Source organism: Hyaena hyaena, unplaced genomic scaffold (genome assembly GCF_003009895.1).
Source record: "Hyaena hyaena isolate Hyena2069 unplaced genomic scaffold, ASM300989v1 scaffold_67, whole genome shotgun sequence".
Lineage (NCBI taxonomy): Eukaryota > Metazoa > Chordata > Mammalia > Carnivora > Hyaenidae > Hyaena > Hyaena hyaena.
The window spans coordinates 3,325,661-3,346,786 of record NW_024080699.1 but is presented as its reverse complement, the minus strand read 5'-3'; the positions used below and the strand labels follow the sequence as shown (position 1 = coordinate 3,346,786).

At 37.6% G+C, this 21,126-nt stretch overlaps 1 protein-coding gene across 1 annotated transcript in view; it reads left to right on the top strand.

Annotated features, from left to right (window-relative positions):
* Nucleotides 1-21,126, top strand: part of CATSPERB (cation channel sperm associated auxiliary subunit beta) — a 120,003-nt gene that overhangs the window by 9,846 nt on the left and 89,031 nt on the right. The window contains exons 4-7 of the mRNA XM_039232511.1: nucleotides 4,546-4,634; nucleotides 7,173-7,313; nucleotides 11,902-11,962; nucleotides 20,537-20,632. Of these exons, the coding sequence (XP_039088442.1) occupies nucleotides 4,546-4,634; nucleotides 7,173-7,313; nucleotides 11,902-11,962; nucleotides 20,537-20,632 (387 nt within the window). The remainder of the gene's footprint in view (nucleotides 1-4,545; nucleotides 4,635-7,172; nucleotides 7,314-11,901; nucleotides 11,963-20,536; nucleotides 20,633-21,126) is intronic.

The following is a 21,126-nucleotide window of genomic DNA, read 5'->3' as shown; positions in this document are numbered from 1 at the left end:
CATCTCTCCAGTGTTCCTTCAGTGTTTACGTAGACTATAATTATAAGCGAAGTCAGAGCAACTGAGTACTTACCTAAAAAGATTTTCTTTGGCTGGAGGTGAGCTGCACTGGAACTTACAACAAAATGTTTCTGGACAAGGAGAGTGAGAGAAGAGAAACAGAAGGACACTAATTCATCTGTTTTGTGTTAGCTTGTGAAAACAAATTGTTTTCTCAGATGACGAAAAAAAGCGCACTTAAAAAACCCACAGTTCTCCCCAACCATGTGATAAAATTGATGAATTTAAAAATCCAAAGAATGTGTGGATGTTGTCGAGTAAATGTATTGAATCAAGCAAACCAATTTTGAAGGAGGAAAAACATCAGTGAAATTGAATTCACTCAGCAGATGTCAGGAACCACAGGGGATCTGGTTACGCTTTCCCTACATCTGGCAAGTCAGTCCGTTACTGTTTCTTGGATGCTGGCAAAAGACACAAGGCTCCTAGGTCAGAGACAGAGGACTTCATCACTAAGAGCCAAAGCAATAGCCAGAGTCTCAGCATGATGCTCACTCCCAGTCTCCATGCCCCCCAAGTCCCATGGAGTAGATATCCATCGTGGAAGCTGCATTAGCATATTAGGGTTACAGTAACAAAATGCCACAGACCGGGTGGCTTAAACAATAGAATTGACTCAGACTTCTGGAAGCTTAATGTCCAAGTTCAAGGTGTGGGCAGGGTCGGTTCCTTCTGAGGGCCAAGAAGGAAGGATCTGTTCCAGGCTTCTCTCCTTGGGCATCTTCTCCCTGTGTTTTCACATTATCTTCCCTTTGTGCATATCTGCGTCCAAATTTCCTCTTCTTATAAGGACATAAGTCACACTGGATCAGGGCCCATCCTAATGATTTCACTTAATTACTTTTGTGAAGACCCCGTCTTCAACTACAGTTGCATTCTGAAGCACTGGGGGTTAGGGCTTCAACATATGAGTTTTTAGGGGACACATCTCAGCCCATCACAGATGCTTGTTTGCACACATTGTGGGCTGCGTTGCAGGAGGAGAACACTGAGCCTGGGAGATTCACCATAGAAACAAGCCTGCTCTTGCCCAAGGGGGATGTTACCTTGTTCCTTAAGGTTTCCTGCCACAAACACAACTCTGAGAAAAAGCCTGGGTAAAGAGGGCTAGTGTTGGCACAGGGAGACACACAGGGTTGCTCAGGGCTCATGTGGATTCTCTCAAGAGCAATGCAGTCAGAATCTCAGATCAAGGTACAGCTCTACCATCCTCAGAGCCTTTATCAGGTCAGGCTCTGTTTTATCCAGCTGTAGAATTGATCACACCTCTCCAACAGCTATCTTCATGAAAGAAAAACCAGAGCCACAGCTCTTTAGTTTGCAATAATTAGATTTATAAATATCTTTAATACCAACAAGGAAGTAAATGTAGAGCTTAGTCAACTGTTAACATCATCTGTTTCGTCACATAAAGGGAAATATTTTGATCTTAAAAGGAATAGATGGTTTCTTTATTATGTAGCTGTCTATAGAAAAAGGAACTAAAAAGTATGTTCAGAACAACTAAATAGAAACAATTCTTATTTCTTTCAATAGATGGAATTGCCACTTTTATATATTATAATTTTATTTTTGAACATATTTGAGCTTTCATCAGGAATAATATATAATAAAGGTAAGTTTCTGATTCTCTTACTCTCTATTTTCTTGTAGTTCTCTTTTCCATCCCTTCCTCACTAACAGTTAAAATACATTTTTGGTGCTTCTTCTTTACCTTACCTCCCAAATTTTCTCAGGTATTATATATTGTACCCTTGTTCAGCGATTGCTAATAATATCATTGTGAATCTATTGTTATTAAGTTGTGTAAATAGAGACCTTTGTTATAGTTTTCATCATTTTTAAGTCATAGAATATTTAAAGTTTGAGGAGCATTTTATTTTTTTAATTAACATTTTTTAAAGTTTATTCTGGAGGGAGAGAGAGAGAGAACGAGCAGGGGAGAGACAGAGAGAGAATCCCAAGCAGGTTCTCCACTGACAGTGTGTAACCTGATGTGGGGCTTGAACTCACAAACCAGTGACCTGAGCCAAGATCAAGAGTCGGATGCTTAACCAAGTGAGCCATCCAGGCACCCCTAAGGAGCATTTTGTATTTGAAAATGTTCTTCATTTAAATAGATATTTTTGATTCTTTGGTTACCTATGGTGTGAATTATAAACTGCATTATGAGTCTAACTGATGGAGACTGAAGATCCTTTTCTGATTTGTTTTTTAATGTTTTATTTATTTCTAGGAGAGAGAGAGAGAGAGACAGCGTGAGCAGGGGAGGGTCAGAGAGAGAGGGAATCACAGACTCTGAAACAGGCTCCAGGCTCTGAGCTGGCAGTCAGCACAGAGCCTGACACGGGGCTCGAACCCACGAACCGCGAGATCATGACCTAAGTGAAAATCGGACGCTTAACCGACTAAGCCACCCAGGCGCCCTGATCCTTTTCTGAAACTAATACATGGATTAAATTACTCAGTAGGACTTTTATGGTGGAAATGCTTTGTAAAAGGAATAAAACAATCCACCTCCATTTGTAGATTGTCTAGATTATCTAGCATTTTGGACTGTATCTGCTAGGACGTAGTAGATGCTTGATTAAAAAAAAAAATTTGTTGACCAAATAATGAAGAGATGTGTGTTATTCACAGATGTGTCACAAAATCTTGAGTTCTGGGATGACCCAGTACCAGTTGCTAGGTTCTACTGAAGAATATGTAATACGCGCACGGGTATACTCTAAGATTGGAGCATCACAAACCAACTTAGGAGATTTTAGAGAAGGGAGAATTTACTTCCACCTGAGTGGGAGGTGATCAGGGAAGGCTTTGTACAAAGGAGAGCAATCAATCCAGGCCCCCCAAATGAGTAATCTGTGTCTATGCATGCATGGGGAAGAATAGTTTACAAAGACAACATCAGGGTAAGTGATGGTAAAGTCATGGAGGTGGGTAATCATATAATGTGAAGGGAGAAACAAATAGTTCGGTTTGGCTAGAATGAAGGGATAGAAAAAGTAAAAGACTTTGGAAAGGTAGGAAACTGGCTCATGTCATCGGGGTACTGGAATGCCAGGCTGAGATTTGGGCTTTAGTCTAAATTCCTTGTGATGAAGATTGTCAGAATGGATAAAACACTTGCTCCAGCTCCGCTGTCTACAAGAGACTCCCTTTAGATCAAGATAAGAGACTCCCTTTAGATCAAGATAAGGAGAAGGGGTCTTCCTCCCAACCCTGCCCTTTTTGGGAAAGGAGTCACCTATCAGCAGCTCTCTATTAAAATACAAATTCTGTTTTTCGGGTGTGAAGTTTGGTGAGTTCCTTATAGATTTTGGATATTAACCTTTTATCTGATATGTCATTTGCAACTATCTTTTCCCATTCCGTCGGTTGCCTATTCATTTTGTGGGTTGTTTCCTTTGCTGTGCAGAAGCTTTTGATCTTGATGAGGTCCCAACAGTTTATTTTTGCTCTTGATTCCCTTGCTTTTGGGGATGTGTCAAGTAAGAAGTTGCTGCGGTGGAGGTCAAAGAGGTTGTTTCCTATACCATGGAATACTACATGGCAATGAGAAACAATGAAATCTGACCATGTGTAGCAACGTGGATGGACCTTGAGGGTGTTATGCTGAGCAAAATAAGTCAGGCAGAGAAGGACAAATATCACATGTTTGCACGTATAGGAGGATTAGGAGGAACTTAACTGAGGACCATGGGGGAGAAGAAGGGGGAAATGGTGGGGGAAAGGGAGAGAGGCAAACCATGAGAGACTCTTGAATGCTGAGAACAAACTGAGGACTCATGGGTGTGGGGGAGAGGGGGGAGATGGGCATGGAGGAGGGCACTTATGGGGATGAGCACTGGGTGTTATATGGAAACCAACTTGACAATAAACTATTCGTAAAAAAAAAAAACAAAAACAAATTCTGTCTTCTGTCCCTTTTCTGTGCTCACCAAAGACTTTAAGAGTTAAGAACTATTTAAATTTACACTGCAGATTTTCCAGCTTTTTTTTATTGTTGATCTTTAGTTTTGTAAAACTGTGGTTGGAAATATACTTGCTATGATTTCAGTCTTACTAAATTTGTAATATGTGTTATGTCTCTTTTAGTGTGATTTAACCAGGGGATTCTTCTGTGTGTACTTGAGGATAATGTGTATTCTATTTTTCTTGGATGGAAACATACATATATATATACATATATGTATACAAATATACATATATATATATATATACACACACACACATATATAATGTATTCTGAAGAATGCTTCAAGTAAAAATATGTTCTTGTTGATTTTGCATCTGGATAATGAAATTTGTTGAAAATTTTAAGAATTAAAAAAAAACCCTGGTTTTTGGCCACTTCTGAATTTAAAACATACAACTATAATTTATACCTCCTTAAATTATTTTGTCAGTTAAAAAAATATGATTCTTTCAATGGAAATCTTTCTATCAGTGACCTAGAGTATATGTATTTTTGGTGTTATTTAGGTGATACGGAGAAACGCTTTGCCTGTGCCAGCCAAGGGATCCCCAAAAAGAATGAAATAATCAAGTTGTATCTTTCCTCAGATGACTTGGTAAGATCCATTCATAATATGTGACATCTCATATTCTTTCTGGCTCCACATTAAAATCAGTATCCCTGTACTCTTTCCAAGTACCTTCTATGTTCAGACTTGGGGAGGTAAAATTCTATATAAATAATCATCTTTTCTATTCCCTTCCATTTGAATCAAGTGAAATACTGCATTTAGCCATTGAACAGCCTGGGTTGTTTTTGCTTTTTCTTCTTTTTTTAAAGATACCGCCTCCTTCCCTTTTTATTTTATTTTTTTTTTAAGTTTATTTATTTATTTTGAGAGATAAATACAGAGCTCATTACAGAGCCCAACTCAGAACTTAAACTCATGAACTGGGAGATCATAAAGTGACCTGAAATCGAAAGGCACATAACTGACTGAATGCCTCCCTCCTTCCCTTTTTAAAAGGGTGACTGTAATGATTTTTATTTTTATGGATCCGATTTGTTCTTTGGAAATGTGACACATACAGCCTGTTGGAGAAATGTACTTCACGTGACCTAAAGAAAGAATCTTTTTCTTTTATAACAAATACCACACTGCAGATGCCATTTGGGTTAAGGGATAATCTGATTTCTTCATTTCATATAGTGGCATTTACACACACACACACACATACACACACACACACACACACGCCCCAAAATAAGATAGCCATTCAGCAAATGCGAACAAAAACATAAGTTAAAAAATTTATGGATTGCTTGAAAATCTACAATAAATATAACACCCCACAAGGACAAATACATTTTCCCCAAAGTCTTTTTTGACTTAGTTCCCAGTTTTTTCCTGATATGCCAGACATATGTCCAGTTTTTTATTCACAATTGTTGTGAAGTGCATGCCCCTTGAATCAAAAATGCCTTTCCTCTTCGTGATTACTTATTATGGGGGAGAAATGGATTTTAGAGGAAGAAAAACCTTCAGAGTCGGGGTCAAGTCTTGGAATTACGCACAGACGTGCATGGTCTGCCATGCCCTGGGCCAGGGTACCTAACCCCTCTAATCCCTAGGTTTGTCCTCTTAAAAAGGGAATTAATTTTAACCTACTTTTAGATAGTTGTAATAGTAGTTCTAGAAGTGATATTAGAAGTAAAACCTAACATTTAGAAAATGTTTATGTGTCAGACATTTTTCAAAGCGTTTTATGTTTTATTATGACATTTAATCCCCGGTAAAGTAGGTACTTGAGATAAGTGGAGGGGTACTGGACCCACCCTCTTAGATTTAGTACCTGGAGCCTGTCAAATAAATGGACAAAAGACAGGTTAACAGGAGAAAAAGCCAGACTTTACTTACACATGCGGTTTGTACAGCCACAGGAGAACTCAGTGGTGAGTAATTCGAAAGGGTGGTTAGAATTTGGGGTTTAGATGCCATGTTAACAAAGGGCAATAAATGATAAATCAGTGACAAGACAGGGAAAAGGTGTTCATCTTCTTTCCAATCTCCGTTAGAACCTAAGTTCCTTGAGAGCAGGGATTTTTGTCTGTTTTGAGCAGTTCTGTTTCCCCAGCCCCTATAACACTGCCTGATTCGTGGTAAGAGCTCAGAAAACATTTTTGTAATGAATATGTTTTCCTATTTTATAGATAAGGAAACTGAAGCTCAGGGAACTTGCCTAAAGTGGTCTTAACTATTAGGAGAACTTAATGAGATGAAGTTGTTAGCATCTATCTTGTACTGATTTTCATTTGTGATTGCTGCATTTTCTTTTTTCTTTCTTTTTTTTTTTCTTTTTTGAGAGGGAGAGAGCAGGGGAGCGCCAGAGAGAAAGGGGGACAAGATCTGAAGCAGGCTCCACTCTGACAGCAGAGAGCCCAATGAAGGGCTTGAACTCACAAACTATGAGATCATGACCAAGCTGAAGTCGGATGCTTAACTGACTAAGCCACCCAGGTGCCCCAACTGCTGTGTTTTCATATACCTTCTCAAAGCTGAGAAATATCGATAAAAATACACAAAAATGAGTTTTCCTTTATACATTTGCTCCTTTTTAAAAAAGGATTTGAGGGGCGCCTGGGTGGCTTAGTCGGCTAGGCGACCGACTTTCGCTTAGGTCATGATCTCGCGGTTCGTGGGTTCGAGCCCTGTGTCGGGCTCTGTGCTGGCTGCCAGCTCAGAGCCTGGAGCCTGTTTCGGTCTGTGACTCCCTCTCTCTCTGCCCCTCCCCTGCTCATGCTGTCTCTCTCTCTCTCTCCCCTAGAAATAAAAATAATAAATAAAAAAAATAAAAAAGGATTTGATTCTATATTTATTAAATGTAATAACTTTGTGTTATTCTTTTTACAGAAAAGGTTAATATATAGATGAGGTTTCAACTTATTATGAAACTAGTATGATAGGTTACTGAGTTCTAGAAATGTACTTTTTCAAAATAGATTTTTTTTCCTGTTTAGAGACGAGAATTACTACAGACAGCAGTCTTTAGCAGCATAGGCATTTCATAGATTACCTCTCACTTTTAAATTAATGTAAAATAGGCTTCTCTCCATCAGATTATCATCACTTTCCACCCCCTCTCTTTCCTACCAGAAAATCCAGTGTTTTCTCCAATCTGAAAGTAAGCATACTTCGCAGGAATTTCTAGGTGTGTTCACATCCGGAGGACTCGCTCCCAGCTTGGCAATTATAAATAGTACATATACTGGCATCTTCCACTTTAACTTAACTTTGGTAATGACACTTTATTTTATCCTTTGATATTATTAATAAGAAGCATATTCTTTCTATAGAATGTGGTTTTTTAAAAATAGCTAGTCATAAGATAACATCTACATATGTTTTTAAACCTAACAATACAGTGTTATACATTTTGCTTTAAATAGTTTTTAAGAGATTAAAGAAAAAATACTTTTTTTGGTATTTATGTATTAATGATTTCCACCGCTCTTCATTTTTGTGCAGAGTTATAAGTTTGCCATCTGGTGTCCTATTTCTTCAGCCCAAAGAACTGTTATCATTTTTTTCTTTAATATTTTATTTTATTAATTTTTTTCAGTTAAAATGGTTTATACCTGGTCTCATTCAAAATATTCATGCCAGCACTTTCCTTTGGGTAGCAAATAAATTTGTAAATTCTGGACATCCTTTCCCACATTATTACAAATATATTTGAAGTGTTCATTTCGTTTTTTAAATTTTTAAAAAATTTAAATCCAAGTTAGTTAACATATAATGTAATAATGATTTCAGGAATAGAATTTAGTGATTCATCACTTACATTTAACACCCAGTGCTCCTCCCAGCAAGTGCCCTCCTTTTTTTTATTATTAAATTTGTTTAATGTTTATTTATTTTTGAGAGAGAGAGAGCATGAGCATGAGCATGAGCAGGGGAGAGTCAGAGAGAGAGGGAAACACAGGATCTGAAGCCGACTCCAGGCTCTGAGCTGTCAGCACAGAGCCTGACGCGGGGCTCACGAACAATGAGATCATGACCTGAGCGGAAGTCCGACACTCAACCGACTGAGCCACCCAGGCGCCCCATAACAAGTGTCCTCCTTAATGTCCATCACCCATTTAGTCTATGTCCCTACCCAACACTCTGCCAGCAACCCTCAGTTTGTTCTCTGTAATTAAGAATCTTATGTTTCTTGGGGAGCCTGGGTGGCTTAGTCGGTTAAGCGTCCGACTTTCGCTTAGGTCATGATCTCGCGGTTCATGGGTTTGAGCCCCTCATCGGGCTCTGTGCTGACTGCCAGCTCAGAGCCTGGAGCCTATTCCCGAGTCTGTGTCTCCCTCTCTCTCTGACCCTCCACTCTTCACGCTGTCTCTCTCCTAGAAATAAATAAAAATATTAAAAAAAAAAAAAAAAGAATCTTATGGTTCTTGTTTTTGCTTCCCTTCTCCTAGATTCATCTGTTTTGTTTCTTAAATTCTACATGTGAGTGAAATCATCTGATATCTGCCTTTCTCTGACTGACTTATTTTGCTTAGCATAATTCATTCTAGTTTCACCCACATTTTTGCAAATGGCAAGATTTCATTCTTTTTGATCACCAAGTAATATTCCGTTGTGTGTGTGTGTGTGTGTGTGTGTGTGTGTGTGTGTATACCACATCATCTTTATCCATTCATCAGTCAATGGACATTGGGCTCTTTCCATAATTTGACTATTGTTGACAGTGCTGCTATAAACATTGGGGGTGCATATGCCCCTTCAAGTCAGCAATTTGTATCCTTTGGATAAATATCTACTAGTGCAGTTGCTGCGTAGTAGGGTAGCTCTGTTTTTTAGTTTTATGAGGAGCCTCCATACTGTTTTCCAGAGTGGCCGCACCAGTTTGAATTCCCACCAGCAGCACAAAAGGGTTCTCCTTTCTCCGCATCCTCACCAACATCTGTTGTTTCCTGAGTTGTTAATTTTTGCCATTCTGACCAGTGTGAGGTGGTATCTCATTATGGTTTTGATTTGTATTTTCCTGATGATGAGTGATGTTGAACATCTTTTCATGTGTGTGTTAGCCGTCTGTATGTCTTCTTCGGAAAAGTGTCTATTCATGTCTTCTGTCCATTTCTTCACTAGATTATTTGCTTTTGGAGGCTTGGGGTGTCATTTCTTACAGTACAGGTCTATGGGCAGTAAATTCTCTGGGAGTTTCATCCCCTTGAAAATCTCTTCATTTGCCCTCATTCTGGGGGGGAGTGGGTAACAACTTTTAAAGATATAATTGCATACCATACAATTCACCTATTTAAAGTGCACAATTAGGGGTACCTGGGTGGCTCAGTCAGTTAAGCATCCAACTTCGGATCCAACTCTGTCTCTCTCAAAAGTAAACAAACATTAAATAAAATTTAAAAATAATCAGCCATAGAAGCTTAAAAAACTGAGCAGAGATAGCAGCTGCTGAAACCATAGCTAAGAGAGTTTACAGTTGTATCAAGACAAGAAAGAACCTTTACACTTCAACCAACAACAAAAGAGCGCAGCAAATTCTCATAAGAACATAACAGAATCCAGAGTTGCTATAGCTTATTATCTTAAATGTCCAGTTTCAACCAAAATAACAAGACATGAAAAAAAAAATAACCAGAAACACGTAACTGATAAAAAAAAAATAAAAGTTAGATGATAAACTGACCCAGAGTGAGTCCAGAGAGTAGATGAAGACTTCAAAGCAGTTATTACTAATATGTACATAGGCTAGGGGTGCCTGTGTGGCTAAGTTAGTTGAGTGTCCAACTGTTGATTTTGCCCCAGGTCATGATCCCAGGGTCGTGGGATTGAGCCCCATGTCAGACTCCACATAGAGCATAAGGCCTGCTTAAGTTTTTCTCTCTCTGCCTCTCTCCACTCCCTACAATGTCTCTCTCTAAAATAAAAATTTTTAAATGTACATAGGCTTAAAGAAAATGTCCCAGTTAAAGAATGGATAGGGAATCCCGGCACATAAGTGAAAAATATAACAATAAAACCAGATGAAAATAATGAGGCTGCAAAGTATAATAACTGAAATAAAATATTTAGTAGGTGAACATATTGGAGATGACAGAAGAAAGAATCTGTAAACTTAGAGATACAGCAATGAAAATTATCCAACCTGAAAAGGAGGGGAAATGATTAAAGAAAAATGCCCAGATGCTTAGATATCTGTGGGATAATGTACATAATTAGAATCTCATGAAGAAAAGAGACAGAGAAAGGAGCAGAACATATTTTTTCAGAGAAATAGTAGCTAAAGACTTTACAAATTTGTTAAACTTATAATCCAAGAAGCACAAAGAAATCTAATTAGGGTAAATACAAAGAGAACATCTTAAAAGCATACAGGGAGAAACGACACATCACACATAGGGGACAAATAAAGATGATGTGGTGTATATATAAAATGGAATACTACTCGGCGATGGAAAAGAATGATATCTTGCCATTTGCAACAACATGGATGGAACTAGAAGGTATTATGCTAAGCAAAGTAAGTCAGTCAGAGAAAGATGAATATCATATGATTTCACTCATGTGGAACTTGAGAAACTCAACAGTTGAACATAGGGAAAGGGAAGGCAAAAATAAGATAAAAACAGAGAAGCAAACCATAAGAGACTCTTAAATACAGAGAACAAACTGAGGGTTGCTGGAGGGGAGGTGGGTGAGGGGGTGGGTTAAATGGGGGATGGGCATTAAGGAGGGCACTTTTCTGGACGAGCACTGGGTGTCATATGTAAGGGATGCATCACTATGTTCTACTTCCAAAGCCAAGAGTACACTGTATGTTCACTAACTTGAATTTGAATTAAAAGAGAAAAAGAAATGAAGTAGTGACACATACTCCCACATGGATGAAGCTTGCAGATGTTACCCTAACTGACAGAAGCCAGTCACTATATATTGTATGATTTCATTTATCTGAGATGTTCAGAATAAGCAAATCTACACAGACAGCATAGTTTAATGGTTACCTACATCTGAAGAGCAGAAGGTGGACTGGGGAGTTAACAGGGATGGGCTGTCCTTCTGTGATGATGAAAATGTTATAAAATTAGATAGTAGTGATTTTTTACACTCTCTGAATTTACTACACACCATTTAATTGTGCACTTTATTTTTAAAAAATTTTTTAAATATTTTATTTATTTCTGAGAGAGAGAGACAGCGTGAGCAGGGGAGGGTCAGAGAGAGAGGGAGACACAGAATCTGATCTGAAACAGGCTCCAGCCTCTGAGCTGTCAGCACAGAGCCCGAGGCAGGGCTTGAACTCACCTACCATGAGATCATGACCTGAGCTGACGTCGAATGCTTAACTGACTGAGCCACCTGGGTGCCCCCATGGCTGATTACTTTAACATGGATTCCATGGGTCTCCTCTGCACATGTGTTGCCCCAGGACTCAAGAAGAGTTTGTATTTAACTCTTAGCTCACCACTCTTACAGTTCCCTTGTTCATGGGATTTTCCTCTTAAATTCCCCAATTCTCTGCAAACACTGAGCTCTGACCTCTGACAATGCCTCAGTTTTGTGTTACCTGAGAGTGGTATTTCACTTTATGGCTATACTATTTTACATACCCTATTAATAGTTTAGTTATTTCCAATCTTCTACTATTACAAGTAATGACAAAAAATATCCTTGGATATACTTTATTTCACACATATGTGAGTATATGGTAGGATAAATTCTAACCATGAAATTGCTGGGTAAAAGGTATATACATTAGATGCTCTTGTTTAATTTTCATACTTAAGGATATGGTTGAATATGTAAAATAAGTGTTGCCACTAACATTGTAAAACACTATATTCTGATGTCTTCTTTATTCAAGTTCAGTGATCGAGTTTACTGGTTGATTGAAATTCCCAGAGAAAACATTACAAAAAATACAGGTAAGAGAGATATGAATTAATTCTTCTACTCATGGGTCTGGATTGCCAAATTTAGCAAGTAAAAAAATATTTATTGTATTAAAAATTATTTGCTATTCCATATGATGTCTCATGTAGTATTTCAGACACACTTACTAAAAATTATTGTAGTTTATCTAAAATTCAAATTTAACTAGGGTTCCTCTATTTTATCTGGCAATTCTATTGTAGATAGATTGGTTTGACACACATAACATTTATATTGTTCTTCATTTAAATAAACTCATTTTCTGGAACTCAAAAACTATAGTATCAAGAAATTCATGTACCAATAGGTTACCTTAAAATAGGCTGCAATATATCATGAGTTATTCACTATGGAATCGTCTACTAAGTGTTATGTGGTGGCATACATAGCTTTATATCCTACTGCAAATACTCACATGGAAAAGGAGGAAAGTAAAATATCAGTAGTTACAAGTATTGAGCTAGTGGACTGAACTAGTAGATCTTAAGGTACGAGATATATTTTCATAGTTTAAAAATGATGGGGGGTAAATTGTTTTAATATGGTAGGAGAAAGAAGCAGAAACCCCCTTGGTTTCACTGAAGGAATAATAAGAAATTTGTTTTTGTCATGGAACCAAATAAAAATGCAACCAGGTTACAGGAAGGAATTAGTACTAAGAAATGGATAATCACCAAGACCCCCAGAGACTACTTTCGCCCTATTCCTCTTTTCTATATTTTCTGTAAATCTACATTTGTTTCTCTCTCTCTCTCTCTGAAAACTAGCTTCCTAAACCTGCCTCATTGCTAGTCAAATTTTTTAACATATATTTCTTAGGGACCATCCCAATTCCAAATTCCCAGAGAAGTATCTTTAATCAACAAGTGTTGATCCAGCATCCACTTGTGTATCAGTCAAATAGTCATGAGGGACCAAGACAATGGGAATCTGATAGGCCAACCTAGGTACAGGAGTAATTAAAGGACATGTGAAATTGTGTGTCAGAATAAAAGTGGGGGTTGGTTAGAGAAATGATAGAAAAGATTCCACATAATGAAGTGTCAAAGCAAAAGTAAAAGAAGCCCCAGTGCTGTAATATCTGATATGATTCATATCGGCATTTTATCCTTTATTCACCTCAATTTTTTTCTAAACTAATCTACTGAAAGCTTGGTGTGGTTTTTTTTTTTTTTTTTTTTACAAGGAATTCATCCTGAAAATCATACTCTTGCTTGCTTGCTTGCTTGCTTGCTTTAATCTAACTTCACTGTCATCAGTATAAGGATGGATTGTTCTAGCTCCTTGGCATAATATTACATTGCTTTGAGAGCTGAAAAAGGGAAGATGACTTATTATTTTTGCTTCATCTATTTACAAACTTTAGTTTCAGAAATGTAGTGATTCAAGGGTCGCCCAGACAGGAACAAGGGTGAGCTGAGAACTTGAGTATTTTATGGAAAGACACCAAATGAGCTCTGCCACAACTCCCTGGACAGAGAAAAAGAAGTATATTTGAGCCCATAATACCATAGGAGGCAATGGTCTAATTAGTAATATGCTAGAAATTGGGGGAGGGGGAGTATTCAAGGGAAAGGAGACCATATTTTCTCATTCTTTTTTTTCTTCCTTAATCATATCTTATTTCCTGCCCTGCCATGAATTGGAGTATTATGTAAACATAACATCTTGGGAAGGGTAGTTGAGGTCACATCAACCACCAAGGAAGGAAAATAGTCATCATAGTAGTAGTAGAGTCAGCAGGTAGCATTGATTGAATTCTTGTATTTCATCACTACTGTAAACACTCTACTTATATTAACTTATTTATCCCTATAAGGTAGGTCCCATTATCATGTCCACGTTCAAATGATTTAACTGAGGCCCATGGAGGCGTAGGGAGGCTTAGTGATAGCTAGAGAGTGCTGAAGGCAGTCTGAAGTTTGAACAGCATGTAACTATTCAAAGTAAAAAAGAGTTGTTCTTTGATTTACACTACATAATTTGTCCTTTTTTTTTCCATTGGAAAATAAGGTATAATTTGCCTTAAATAAAACGTACCCTTTTTAGCATCCGGGTCTAGAAGTTTACACAAATGTGTACAGTTGCGAAATCACTACAGTCAAGATACAAAATGGGTCCATTGCCCGATAAAATCACCCCACCTGTAGTCAACCTCTCCCTGTTGCCCAAGTCCCAGAAACCAAGACAATTGGTATAGGTGAAAAGACAGGGAACCCAGAAATAGAAATCAATGGAGACAAGTGTTTACAACAATGGTGGTGGAATGATTGGATATCCATATTCCCCCACCATTAACCTCAGTCCATACAATACACAAAAATTAGCTCAGATTGAGCCATAGATCTCGATACAAAACCTGGAACCATAAATCTCTGGAAGTAAATATAGGAGAACATCTTTGTGAACTTGAGTCAGCTATAATGCCAAAAGTGCGATCCATAAAATAAAAAATTGATAAATTAGCCTTTACCAAAATTAAAAACTCTGATCTTGCAACCTTGTTAAAGTCACTTATTGGTTCTAGTAGTCTTTTGTTTGGTCTTTGATTTTTCTATGTAGAAAAATAGATGTAATTTTATTTCTTCCTTTCCAGAATATATTCATTTTATTTCTTTTTCTTGCCTTATTGTAGAGGTAAGACCTCCAGGACTATGTTAAATAGGAATAGTAAGAGAACGACTAGGCCTTTTTTTTCCAATTTTAGGAGGGAAACATTCAATCTTTCAACATAATGTATTATGTTAGGTATTTTATAGATACCCTTTATCATGTTAAGGAAATTCCCTTCTTAATTTGCTGAGTTTTTATCATGAATCGGTATTGAATTTTGTTAATGCTCTTTCTGCATCTGTTGAGAAAATAAGGATTTTCTTGTTTAGTATGTTGATACGGTAGATTTCATTGATTCATTTTTGAATTTTGAGCTAGCCTTGCAATCCTAGGATAAACAACTCTTGGTCATGATGTATTATCCTTTTTATATATTATGGGACTCATTTGGCTAGAGGTTCTTGTGGTTATCAGCCTAGAGTTTTCTTTTCTCCTTATGTCTTTATTTCCATTTGGTATCTGATAATGCTATCGCTATAAAATGAGTTGCTTTGTCGTTGTGGATGCTGCTGCTGCTGAATGCCAGGGTGGTGATCAACTTAAAGCTGAAAAAGGACAATACAGGGCTTTGGGGAAGAGTCCAGGTAGCTCAGCACAGCTGATAACATCCAGGAGTTCTTATGGAGCCTCAGATGTTTTAGAATCTTTACCACCCTGGGGAATGTCTGTATGAGGCCCTGCAAGATCAAGCCGTTTGGCTCTTGAGCCCCAGAAATGAAACTAGAAACACACCTGCCCAGATGCTGAGTCTCCATCCCTCCATTCCTGATGACTTTAAGAATGTTTTTGACTGGTAAACCACTGACCTTCCCAGAAAGCCCAAGCTCATGGTGAGTTGGAAAATGTTTGCCAAGATGCACACAGTTTCCTAGCTACATTATTTTTCTTTCAAAGGTATTTTCACTTTGATCTCTAAATTGAAATGCTTTCTACTTAAGGACTTTCAGGAGGCTTAACTAAGAGGCTGTGATACCGTTGCATTCCCCATATATAAAAGAACATTTCTAAATCATTTTATTGTATTGGAAGTCAAGCTTTCTCTAGAAACCTGTTTCTGGATATTTCTTGGTTTATTTTTAATAGCCACCCTTTTGGTTCAAATTATACAGGTTTTTAAAAATCTTCTTATCCAGGAATCTGGGCAGAAAGTTTGGCTTTTAAGCTTTGATGCATGCTCTTTATTGGGCAGCGTTTATGAATAATGAACAAGGTCATTGTTGCTGGGTCTGACAGCAGCGCTGGGCCCAGCAAGGGGCCCTGTGTCCAAATCCCCTCCTCCCCATCCAGATGGGCTCTGCTTAGCAACTTGGTGCAGCTGAGGCCATCCCCTGGACTTTAAGGGTGAAAATTCCCATGGAAAGAGATGTAGAGATGTAGAACAGTCAGCAGGGGCAGATGAGAATGCCGAGAAATTTCTCCTTGTCTTGAAGTCCTCTGTTAAATAAAGTAACTTTGGGGGCTATTGATTGTAAAATTACCACAATGGTAATTGTGGTATCACGATGGTGATATTGTAACTAAGTTCTGAAAGCTTAGGTTTCTGAGGGTGACTTCAAGGTTGAAAAAATCGAGCCTCATTCTAGGAAATACGGCAGTTTGCACAGAAGTTTCTTTGAAAGGGAGCCCTGGGTTAATTGCCAAAACGAAATGCAGGTAGTCACTGGCTGGAATCCCACAATGCTGTGTGTTTGTTTGCTGCAGTTTTTGAAATCTTGGCCTGCAGGTAAACCTGGTGGGAAGGAAAAGTAAGTACGTAGGCTTTTAAAACTAGGTAACAGTGAAAATAATACCAACTTCTAAGAAGATAAATACATACATACATACATACATAAAATGAGGATTTTTCTCCTATATTATGGAAGAAATTTTGTAGTATTGATATTCTGTTTTCATTAAATGTTTGGTGAGATTCTCCAGGCCAATGAAGATACCTGGGCCTGGAGTTTTCTTTGTGAGAAAGCTTTTAACCACAAATTCAGTTTCCTAAATAGATGGGGGAATATTTGCGTTTTTTATTTTTTCTTAAGTGTGTTTTGGCAGTTTGCATCTTTGTAGAAACTTTTCCATTTCATTTACATTTTTGAATTTATGACACAGTAAGTAGAACAGAGAGTCTGTAGTGAGGTTCCCTGTTTCATATCTAATATGGGTTATTTGTACCTTTTTTCTTCTTGATTAGTCTAGCAGGTTCATCAATTTTATAGACCCTTGCATAGAAACATCTTTTGAATTCATTGACTGTGAATATTGTTTTTTGGGGGGGTTTTGTTTGTTTGGCCTCCATTTCATTGACCTTCACTCCTCATCTTATTCTCCTACTTGCTTTTGGTTTAATTTGCCCCCTTTTTCCTTTAAATTGGGAACCTTTAGATAGGGGTCGACATGCTACACTTTTGGCCTGAAGCCTGTTTTTTAAACAAAGTTTTGTTGGAACACAGCCATGTTCATTAATTTATGTGCTTGCTGTGGCTGGTTCTGTACTACCATGGCAGAATTAGTGTTGTGACAGAGACCATATGGGCCACAAAGCCCAAAATATTTACTATTTGACTCTGTATAAGGCCTTTACTATCTTTCAGCCCCAGCTTCAGATCACTGATTTGAGATATTTGTTTTATCCAATATAAATATTTTACTGCTATATATTTCTCTCTAGTCCTGCTTTCTCTGCATCTCATAAATTCTGATATGGTGTGTTTTCATTTTCTCTCAATTAGAAATATTTTCTCATTTGCTCTGCTGCTTCCTCTTTGGCTTGTGATTATTTATAAGTACATTGTAAAGATGTCCAAATATTTGGAGATTTTCCAGATATCTTTCTATTATGTATTTTTTCCAGATTAATTCTGTGTTCTGAGAACATATTTCATATGATAATTTGTTAAGATGTTTGGTATGGCCTATTTGGTGAATCTCCCGTGCACACTTGAAAAGAATATTTATTCTGCTATTCTCAGCTGGAATGTTCCATAAATGTTGGTTGGGCCAATTGGTTTGTTAGTGTTCAGCTTTTCTGTATTCTTACTGATTTTTGTCAGTTACTGAGAGGAGTGTTGAAATATCCACCTATAATTGTGGATTTTTTAATTTCTCTTTTCAGTTTTATCAGCCTTTGATTTGTGTACTTGGAAGCTCTTGTTAAGCATGTATACATTTAGGGTTGTTGCACCTTGTTAGTGAATTGATCCCTTTATCATATACATCGCTGCTCTTTATTCCTGATATTACCTTGATCTGAAATCTTCTTTGCCAGATATTGATATAGCCACTACCGCTGTCTAGGAATTAGTATTTGCATAATTTTTTTTTTTCATTCTCTTGCCTTTTTTCCCGAAGGCAACTTTTAGTCAACAGAATGGAAGCACAGAAATGAATTTGAAAACAAAATCAAACCGTCAGCAAATAAGATCAAACACAAAAGTATTGATGCCTCCCACTGAGAATCCAATCAAACAGAGGAAGGCAGAAATTTAAATCATAGAGCAGAGGAGGGCTGCATGTGAGGAGGAATTAACCAGACTCCAGCAAGATAGGATGAAAAATTACTCAGGTTCCTAGTGGAATGGAGGAGCTGGAGCTATAGGAAGGACTCCATGGAAAACAACCAGCTGGTCTAGCAAAAATAAACATTCCATCACTGGAATAGCTATGGTGCTATTCCAGCTTTTCAGACTGGGATACCATAGCCTTGGTCACTTATCTAGTGGACGCGCCTTGTTTACCCAAAGTAACTAGGGTTTTAACAGCCAGATACCCCTCTTTTCTATAACTCTTAATGCAGTTCTGCTATTGTTCTCACTGAATTCTTGAATAGCACGTGGGACAGATGAGAGGGCACATCAACTACCTGACTCGGTTTGTTTGGAGCCTTTGTAATTGAACCTCTTCAACTTCCAGCTCTAGATCTACCAGCTAACCCTGTGTTGCATGGCTTCTTGGCTGTTTCATATATATCTTCACTCTATTAACCACACTGCAGGTAGAATTAATATTTCCTGAGTGTTTAAGATGAGCAGGATTAGTATTACCACCAGAAGTGTGTGCTGGTTAATAAACATGTGGAAAGAGATACAGTTGCTATAAATCCAATCTAGATAATAATTGGATGTAACTGTTAATAAAGAATTAAATCCAGGGGTGCCTGTGTGGCTCAATCAGTTAAGCATCCGACTTCCACTCAGATCATGATCTCACAGTTCCTGAGTTCCAGCCCCATGCCAGGCTCAGTGCTGATAGCTCAGAGCCTGGAGCCTTCTTCTGATTCTGTCTCCCTCTTTCTCTGCCCCTCCCCTGCTCATGAGTGCTTGCTCGCACTCGCTCTCTCTCTCTCTCTCTCAAAAATAAATATTTACAAAAACTTTTTTAGAAAGAATTAAATCCACACTTTTCCTTATATTCAGTCACTCCATGTATCATTATAGGAACCACACCATTTCTGACTTTAGTAAGAACTTGCAAAGAGTTATCTAAGACTTGCAGATCCTCAGGGCTCTTCATGTTTTAAAAGTCAAAGATAATTATGCACATACCAACTTTGAACCAGTCCCACCAAGGGTCAGTTAAGTCATAAATCCAAAGACTGACTTCTCTGGGTCAACCAGTCATGTGGAAAACTCCTTTTGTAGAAACATATGTGATGTTTTCTCACACCATTATCTTTCTCAAAGTCCAGGAATTGCTTGATGGAAAATAATGACAGCAAGAAGCACAAATATCATTTGATCTATTTGGGCTCACTAGCTGCTTCAGCAGCCACTGCACAGACCCAACTAGATGTCTGGGTGTACATGAAAGCCCATGCAACTGAGTCATTTGGGTCAGGCATGTTTTTCATGAATGTACCCTGGTTTTAGCCTCAGTGTTGGTCCATGTCACAAGAGCTCCCAGGCTATTTACCACCCAGGGCTTCCCCAGGCCCCACTCATTCTTTTACTTTTAACCCATCGATGCTTTTATATTTAAAGTGGATTTCTTATAGATAGCATATTCAGTCTTGAGTTTTACATCTAATTGGAAATCTTTTAATTGGTATTTTTAGATCATTTACATTTAATATAATTGTTGATATGATTGTTTAAAATTTATCATCAGGCTATTTTCTACTCCATCTCTTATGTTCTTTTTTTAAGTTTATTTTTGAGTGAAAGAAAGTATGAGTGGGAGAGGAACAGAGAGAGAGGGAAAGAGAGAAAGTTGCTCCACAGTTAGTGTGGAGCCTGATGTGGGGCTCAAACCCATGAGCCATGAGATCATGACCTGAGCCAAAGTCAGACACTTAACTGACTGAGCCACCCACACACCCCTTTTCTCTCCTACTTTTCTTTCTGTCTTCATTTATATTAATTATGTTTAATTCTATTTATCGCCATTATTGGCTTATTCTTCATACCTTAAATTATTTAAAAACATATATATATATATAAAGTGTGTTTATTTTTAGAAAGAGAAAATGGGGGAAGGACAGAGAGAGAGGGGGAGAGAGAGAATCTCAAGCAGGTTCGGCATTGCCCGTGCAGAACCTGACACAGGGCTTGAACCCACAAACTATGAGATCATGACCTGAGCCAAAGTCAGACAGTAAACTAACTGAGCCACCCAGGTGCCCCTACACTATATGTTTTCATTAAGCATGGTCTACTTTAAAATAATAGTATACCACTTCACATGAAGTGTCATCATTTTTTACCAAGCCACAACAACTCTTATAGTAAAATTATGATCTAAAATATTATTATCTGGATTTATGGCTGTGGTAGTAAGATCACTTCATAATTTTTTTTAAATTTATCATCAAAATGACTGTAGTAAAAGCATGGGAAACCTTATATGTAAATGCAGTCAAAGCAATTGGGAAATGAACAATAATATTGGTCATGTTTATATAGCCTTAAATTTCACTAACTTAGCACACACACAAAAATATAGATGATTATTTACCTTCTGTTTTCAAACAGATATTGCAGCTGTAGAAGAATGGTTCATAAGGATCACATTACAACAGGGATTAAATATTTATACTACTGAAGGAACACTATTGGATAAACTCCGAGGTAAATGCCAACAGATAAAAGTGAAATGAAATTCATAATATTCTCTCAACAAATGTTGTAACCTACCAGACTCTGTGCTAAGTCCTAGAGATAAAAATGAGAGAAAGATGATCATTACACTTGAGGGACTCACATTCTGATGAGGAAGACAAAGAACTATACACCTCTAATGGTTAATAGAGGTCTGCAAAGAGTGCTATAGAGATATGGAAATACAACTTTTTTTCTGTAACCGAATGGGGGTCATGATAAACAATGGCTTTACAAAGTTTTTGCACCTTCTATGAACATGTTATAAAATCTACTGTTCACTTAAAATTCAGAAAAGAACATTTAAAATTCAGAAGACCTATAAAACAATGCTATGTACCATTCGTGGGTACATACATACTGTAGTAAAAACATGGAATTAGAAATATACACAGCAATTTGATGATATGGTTGCATTTGGGGAAAATTTAGGAATAGGGCCACTAAGGTAGTGGAGATATCTT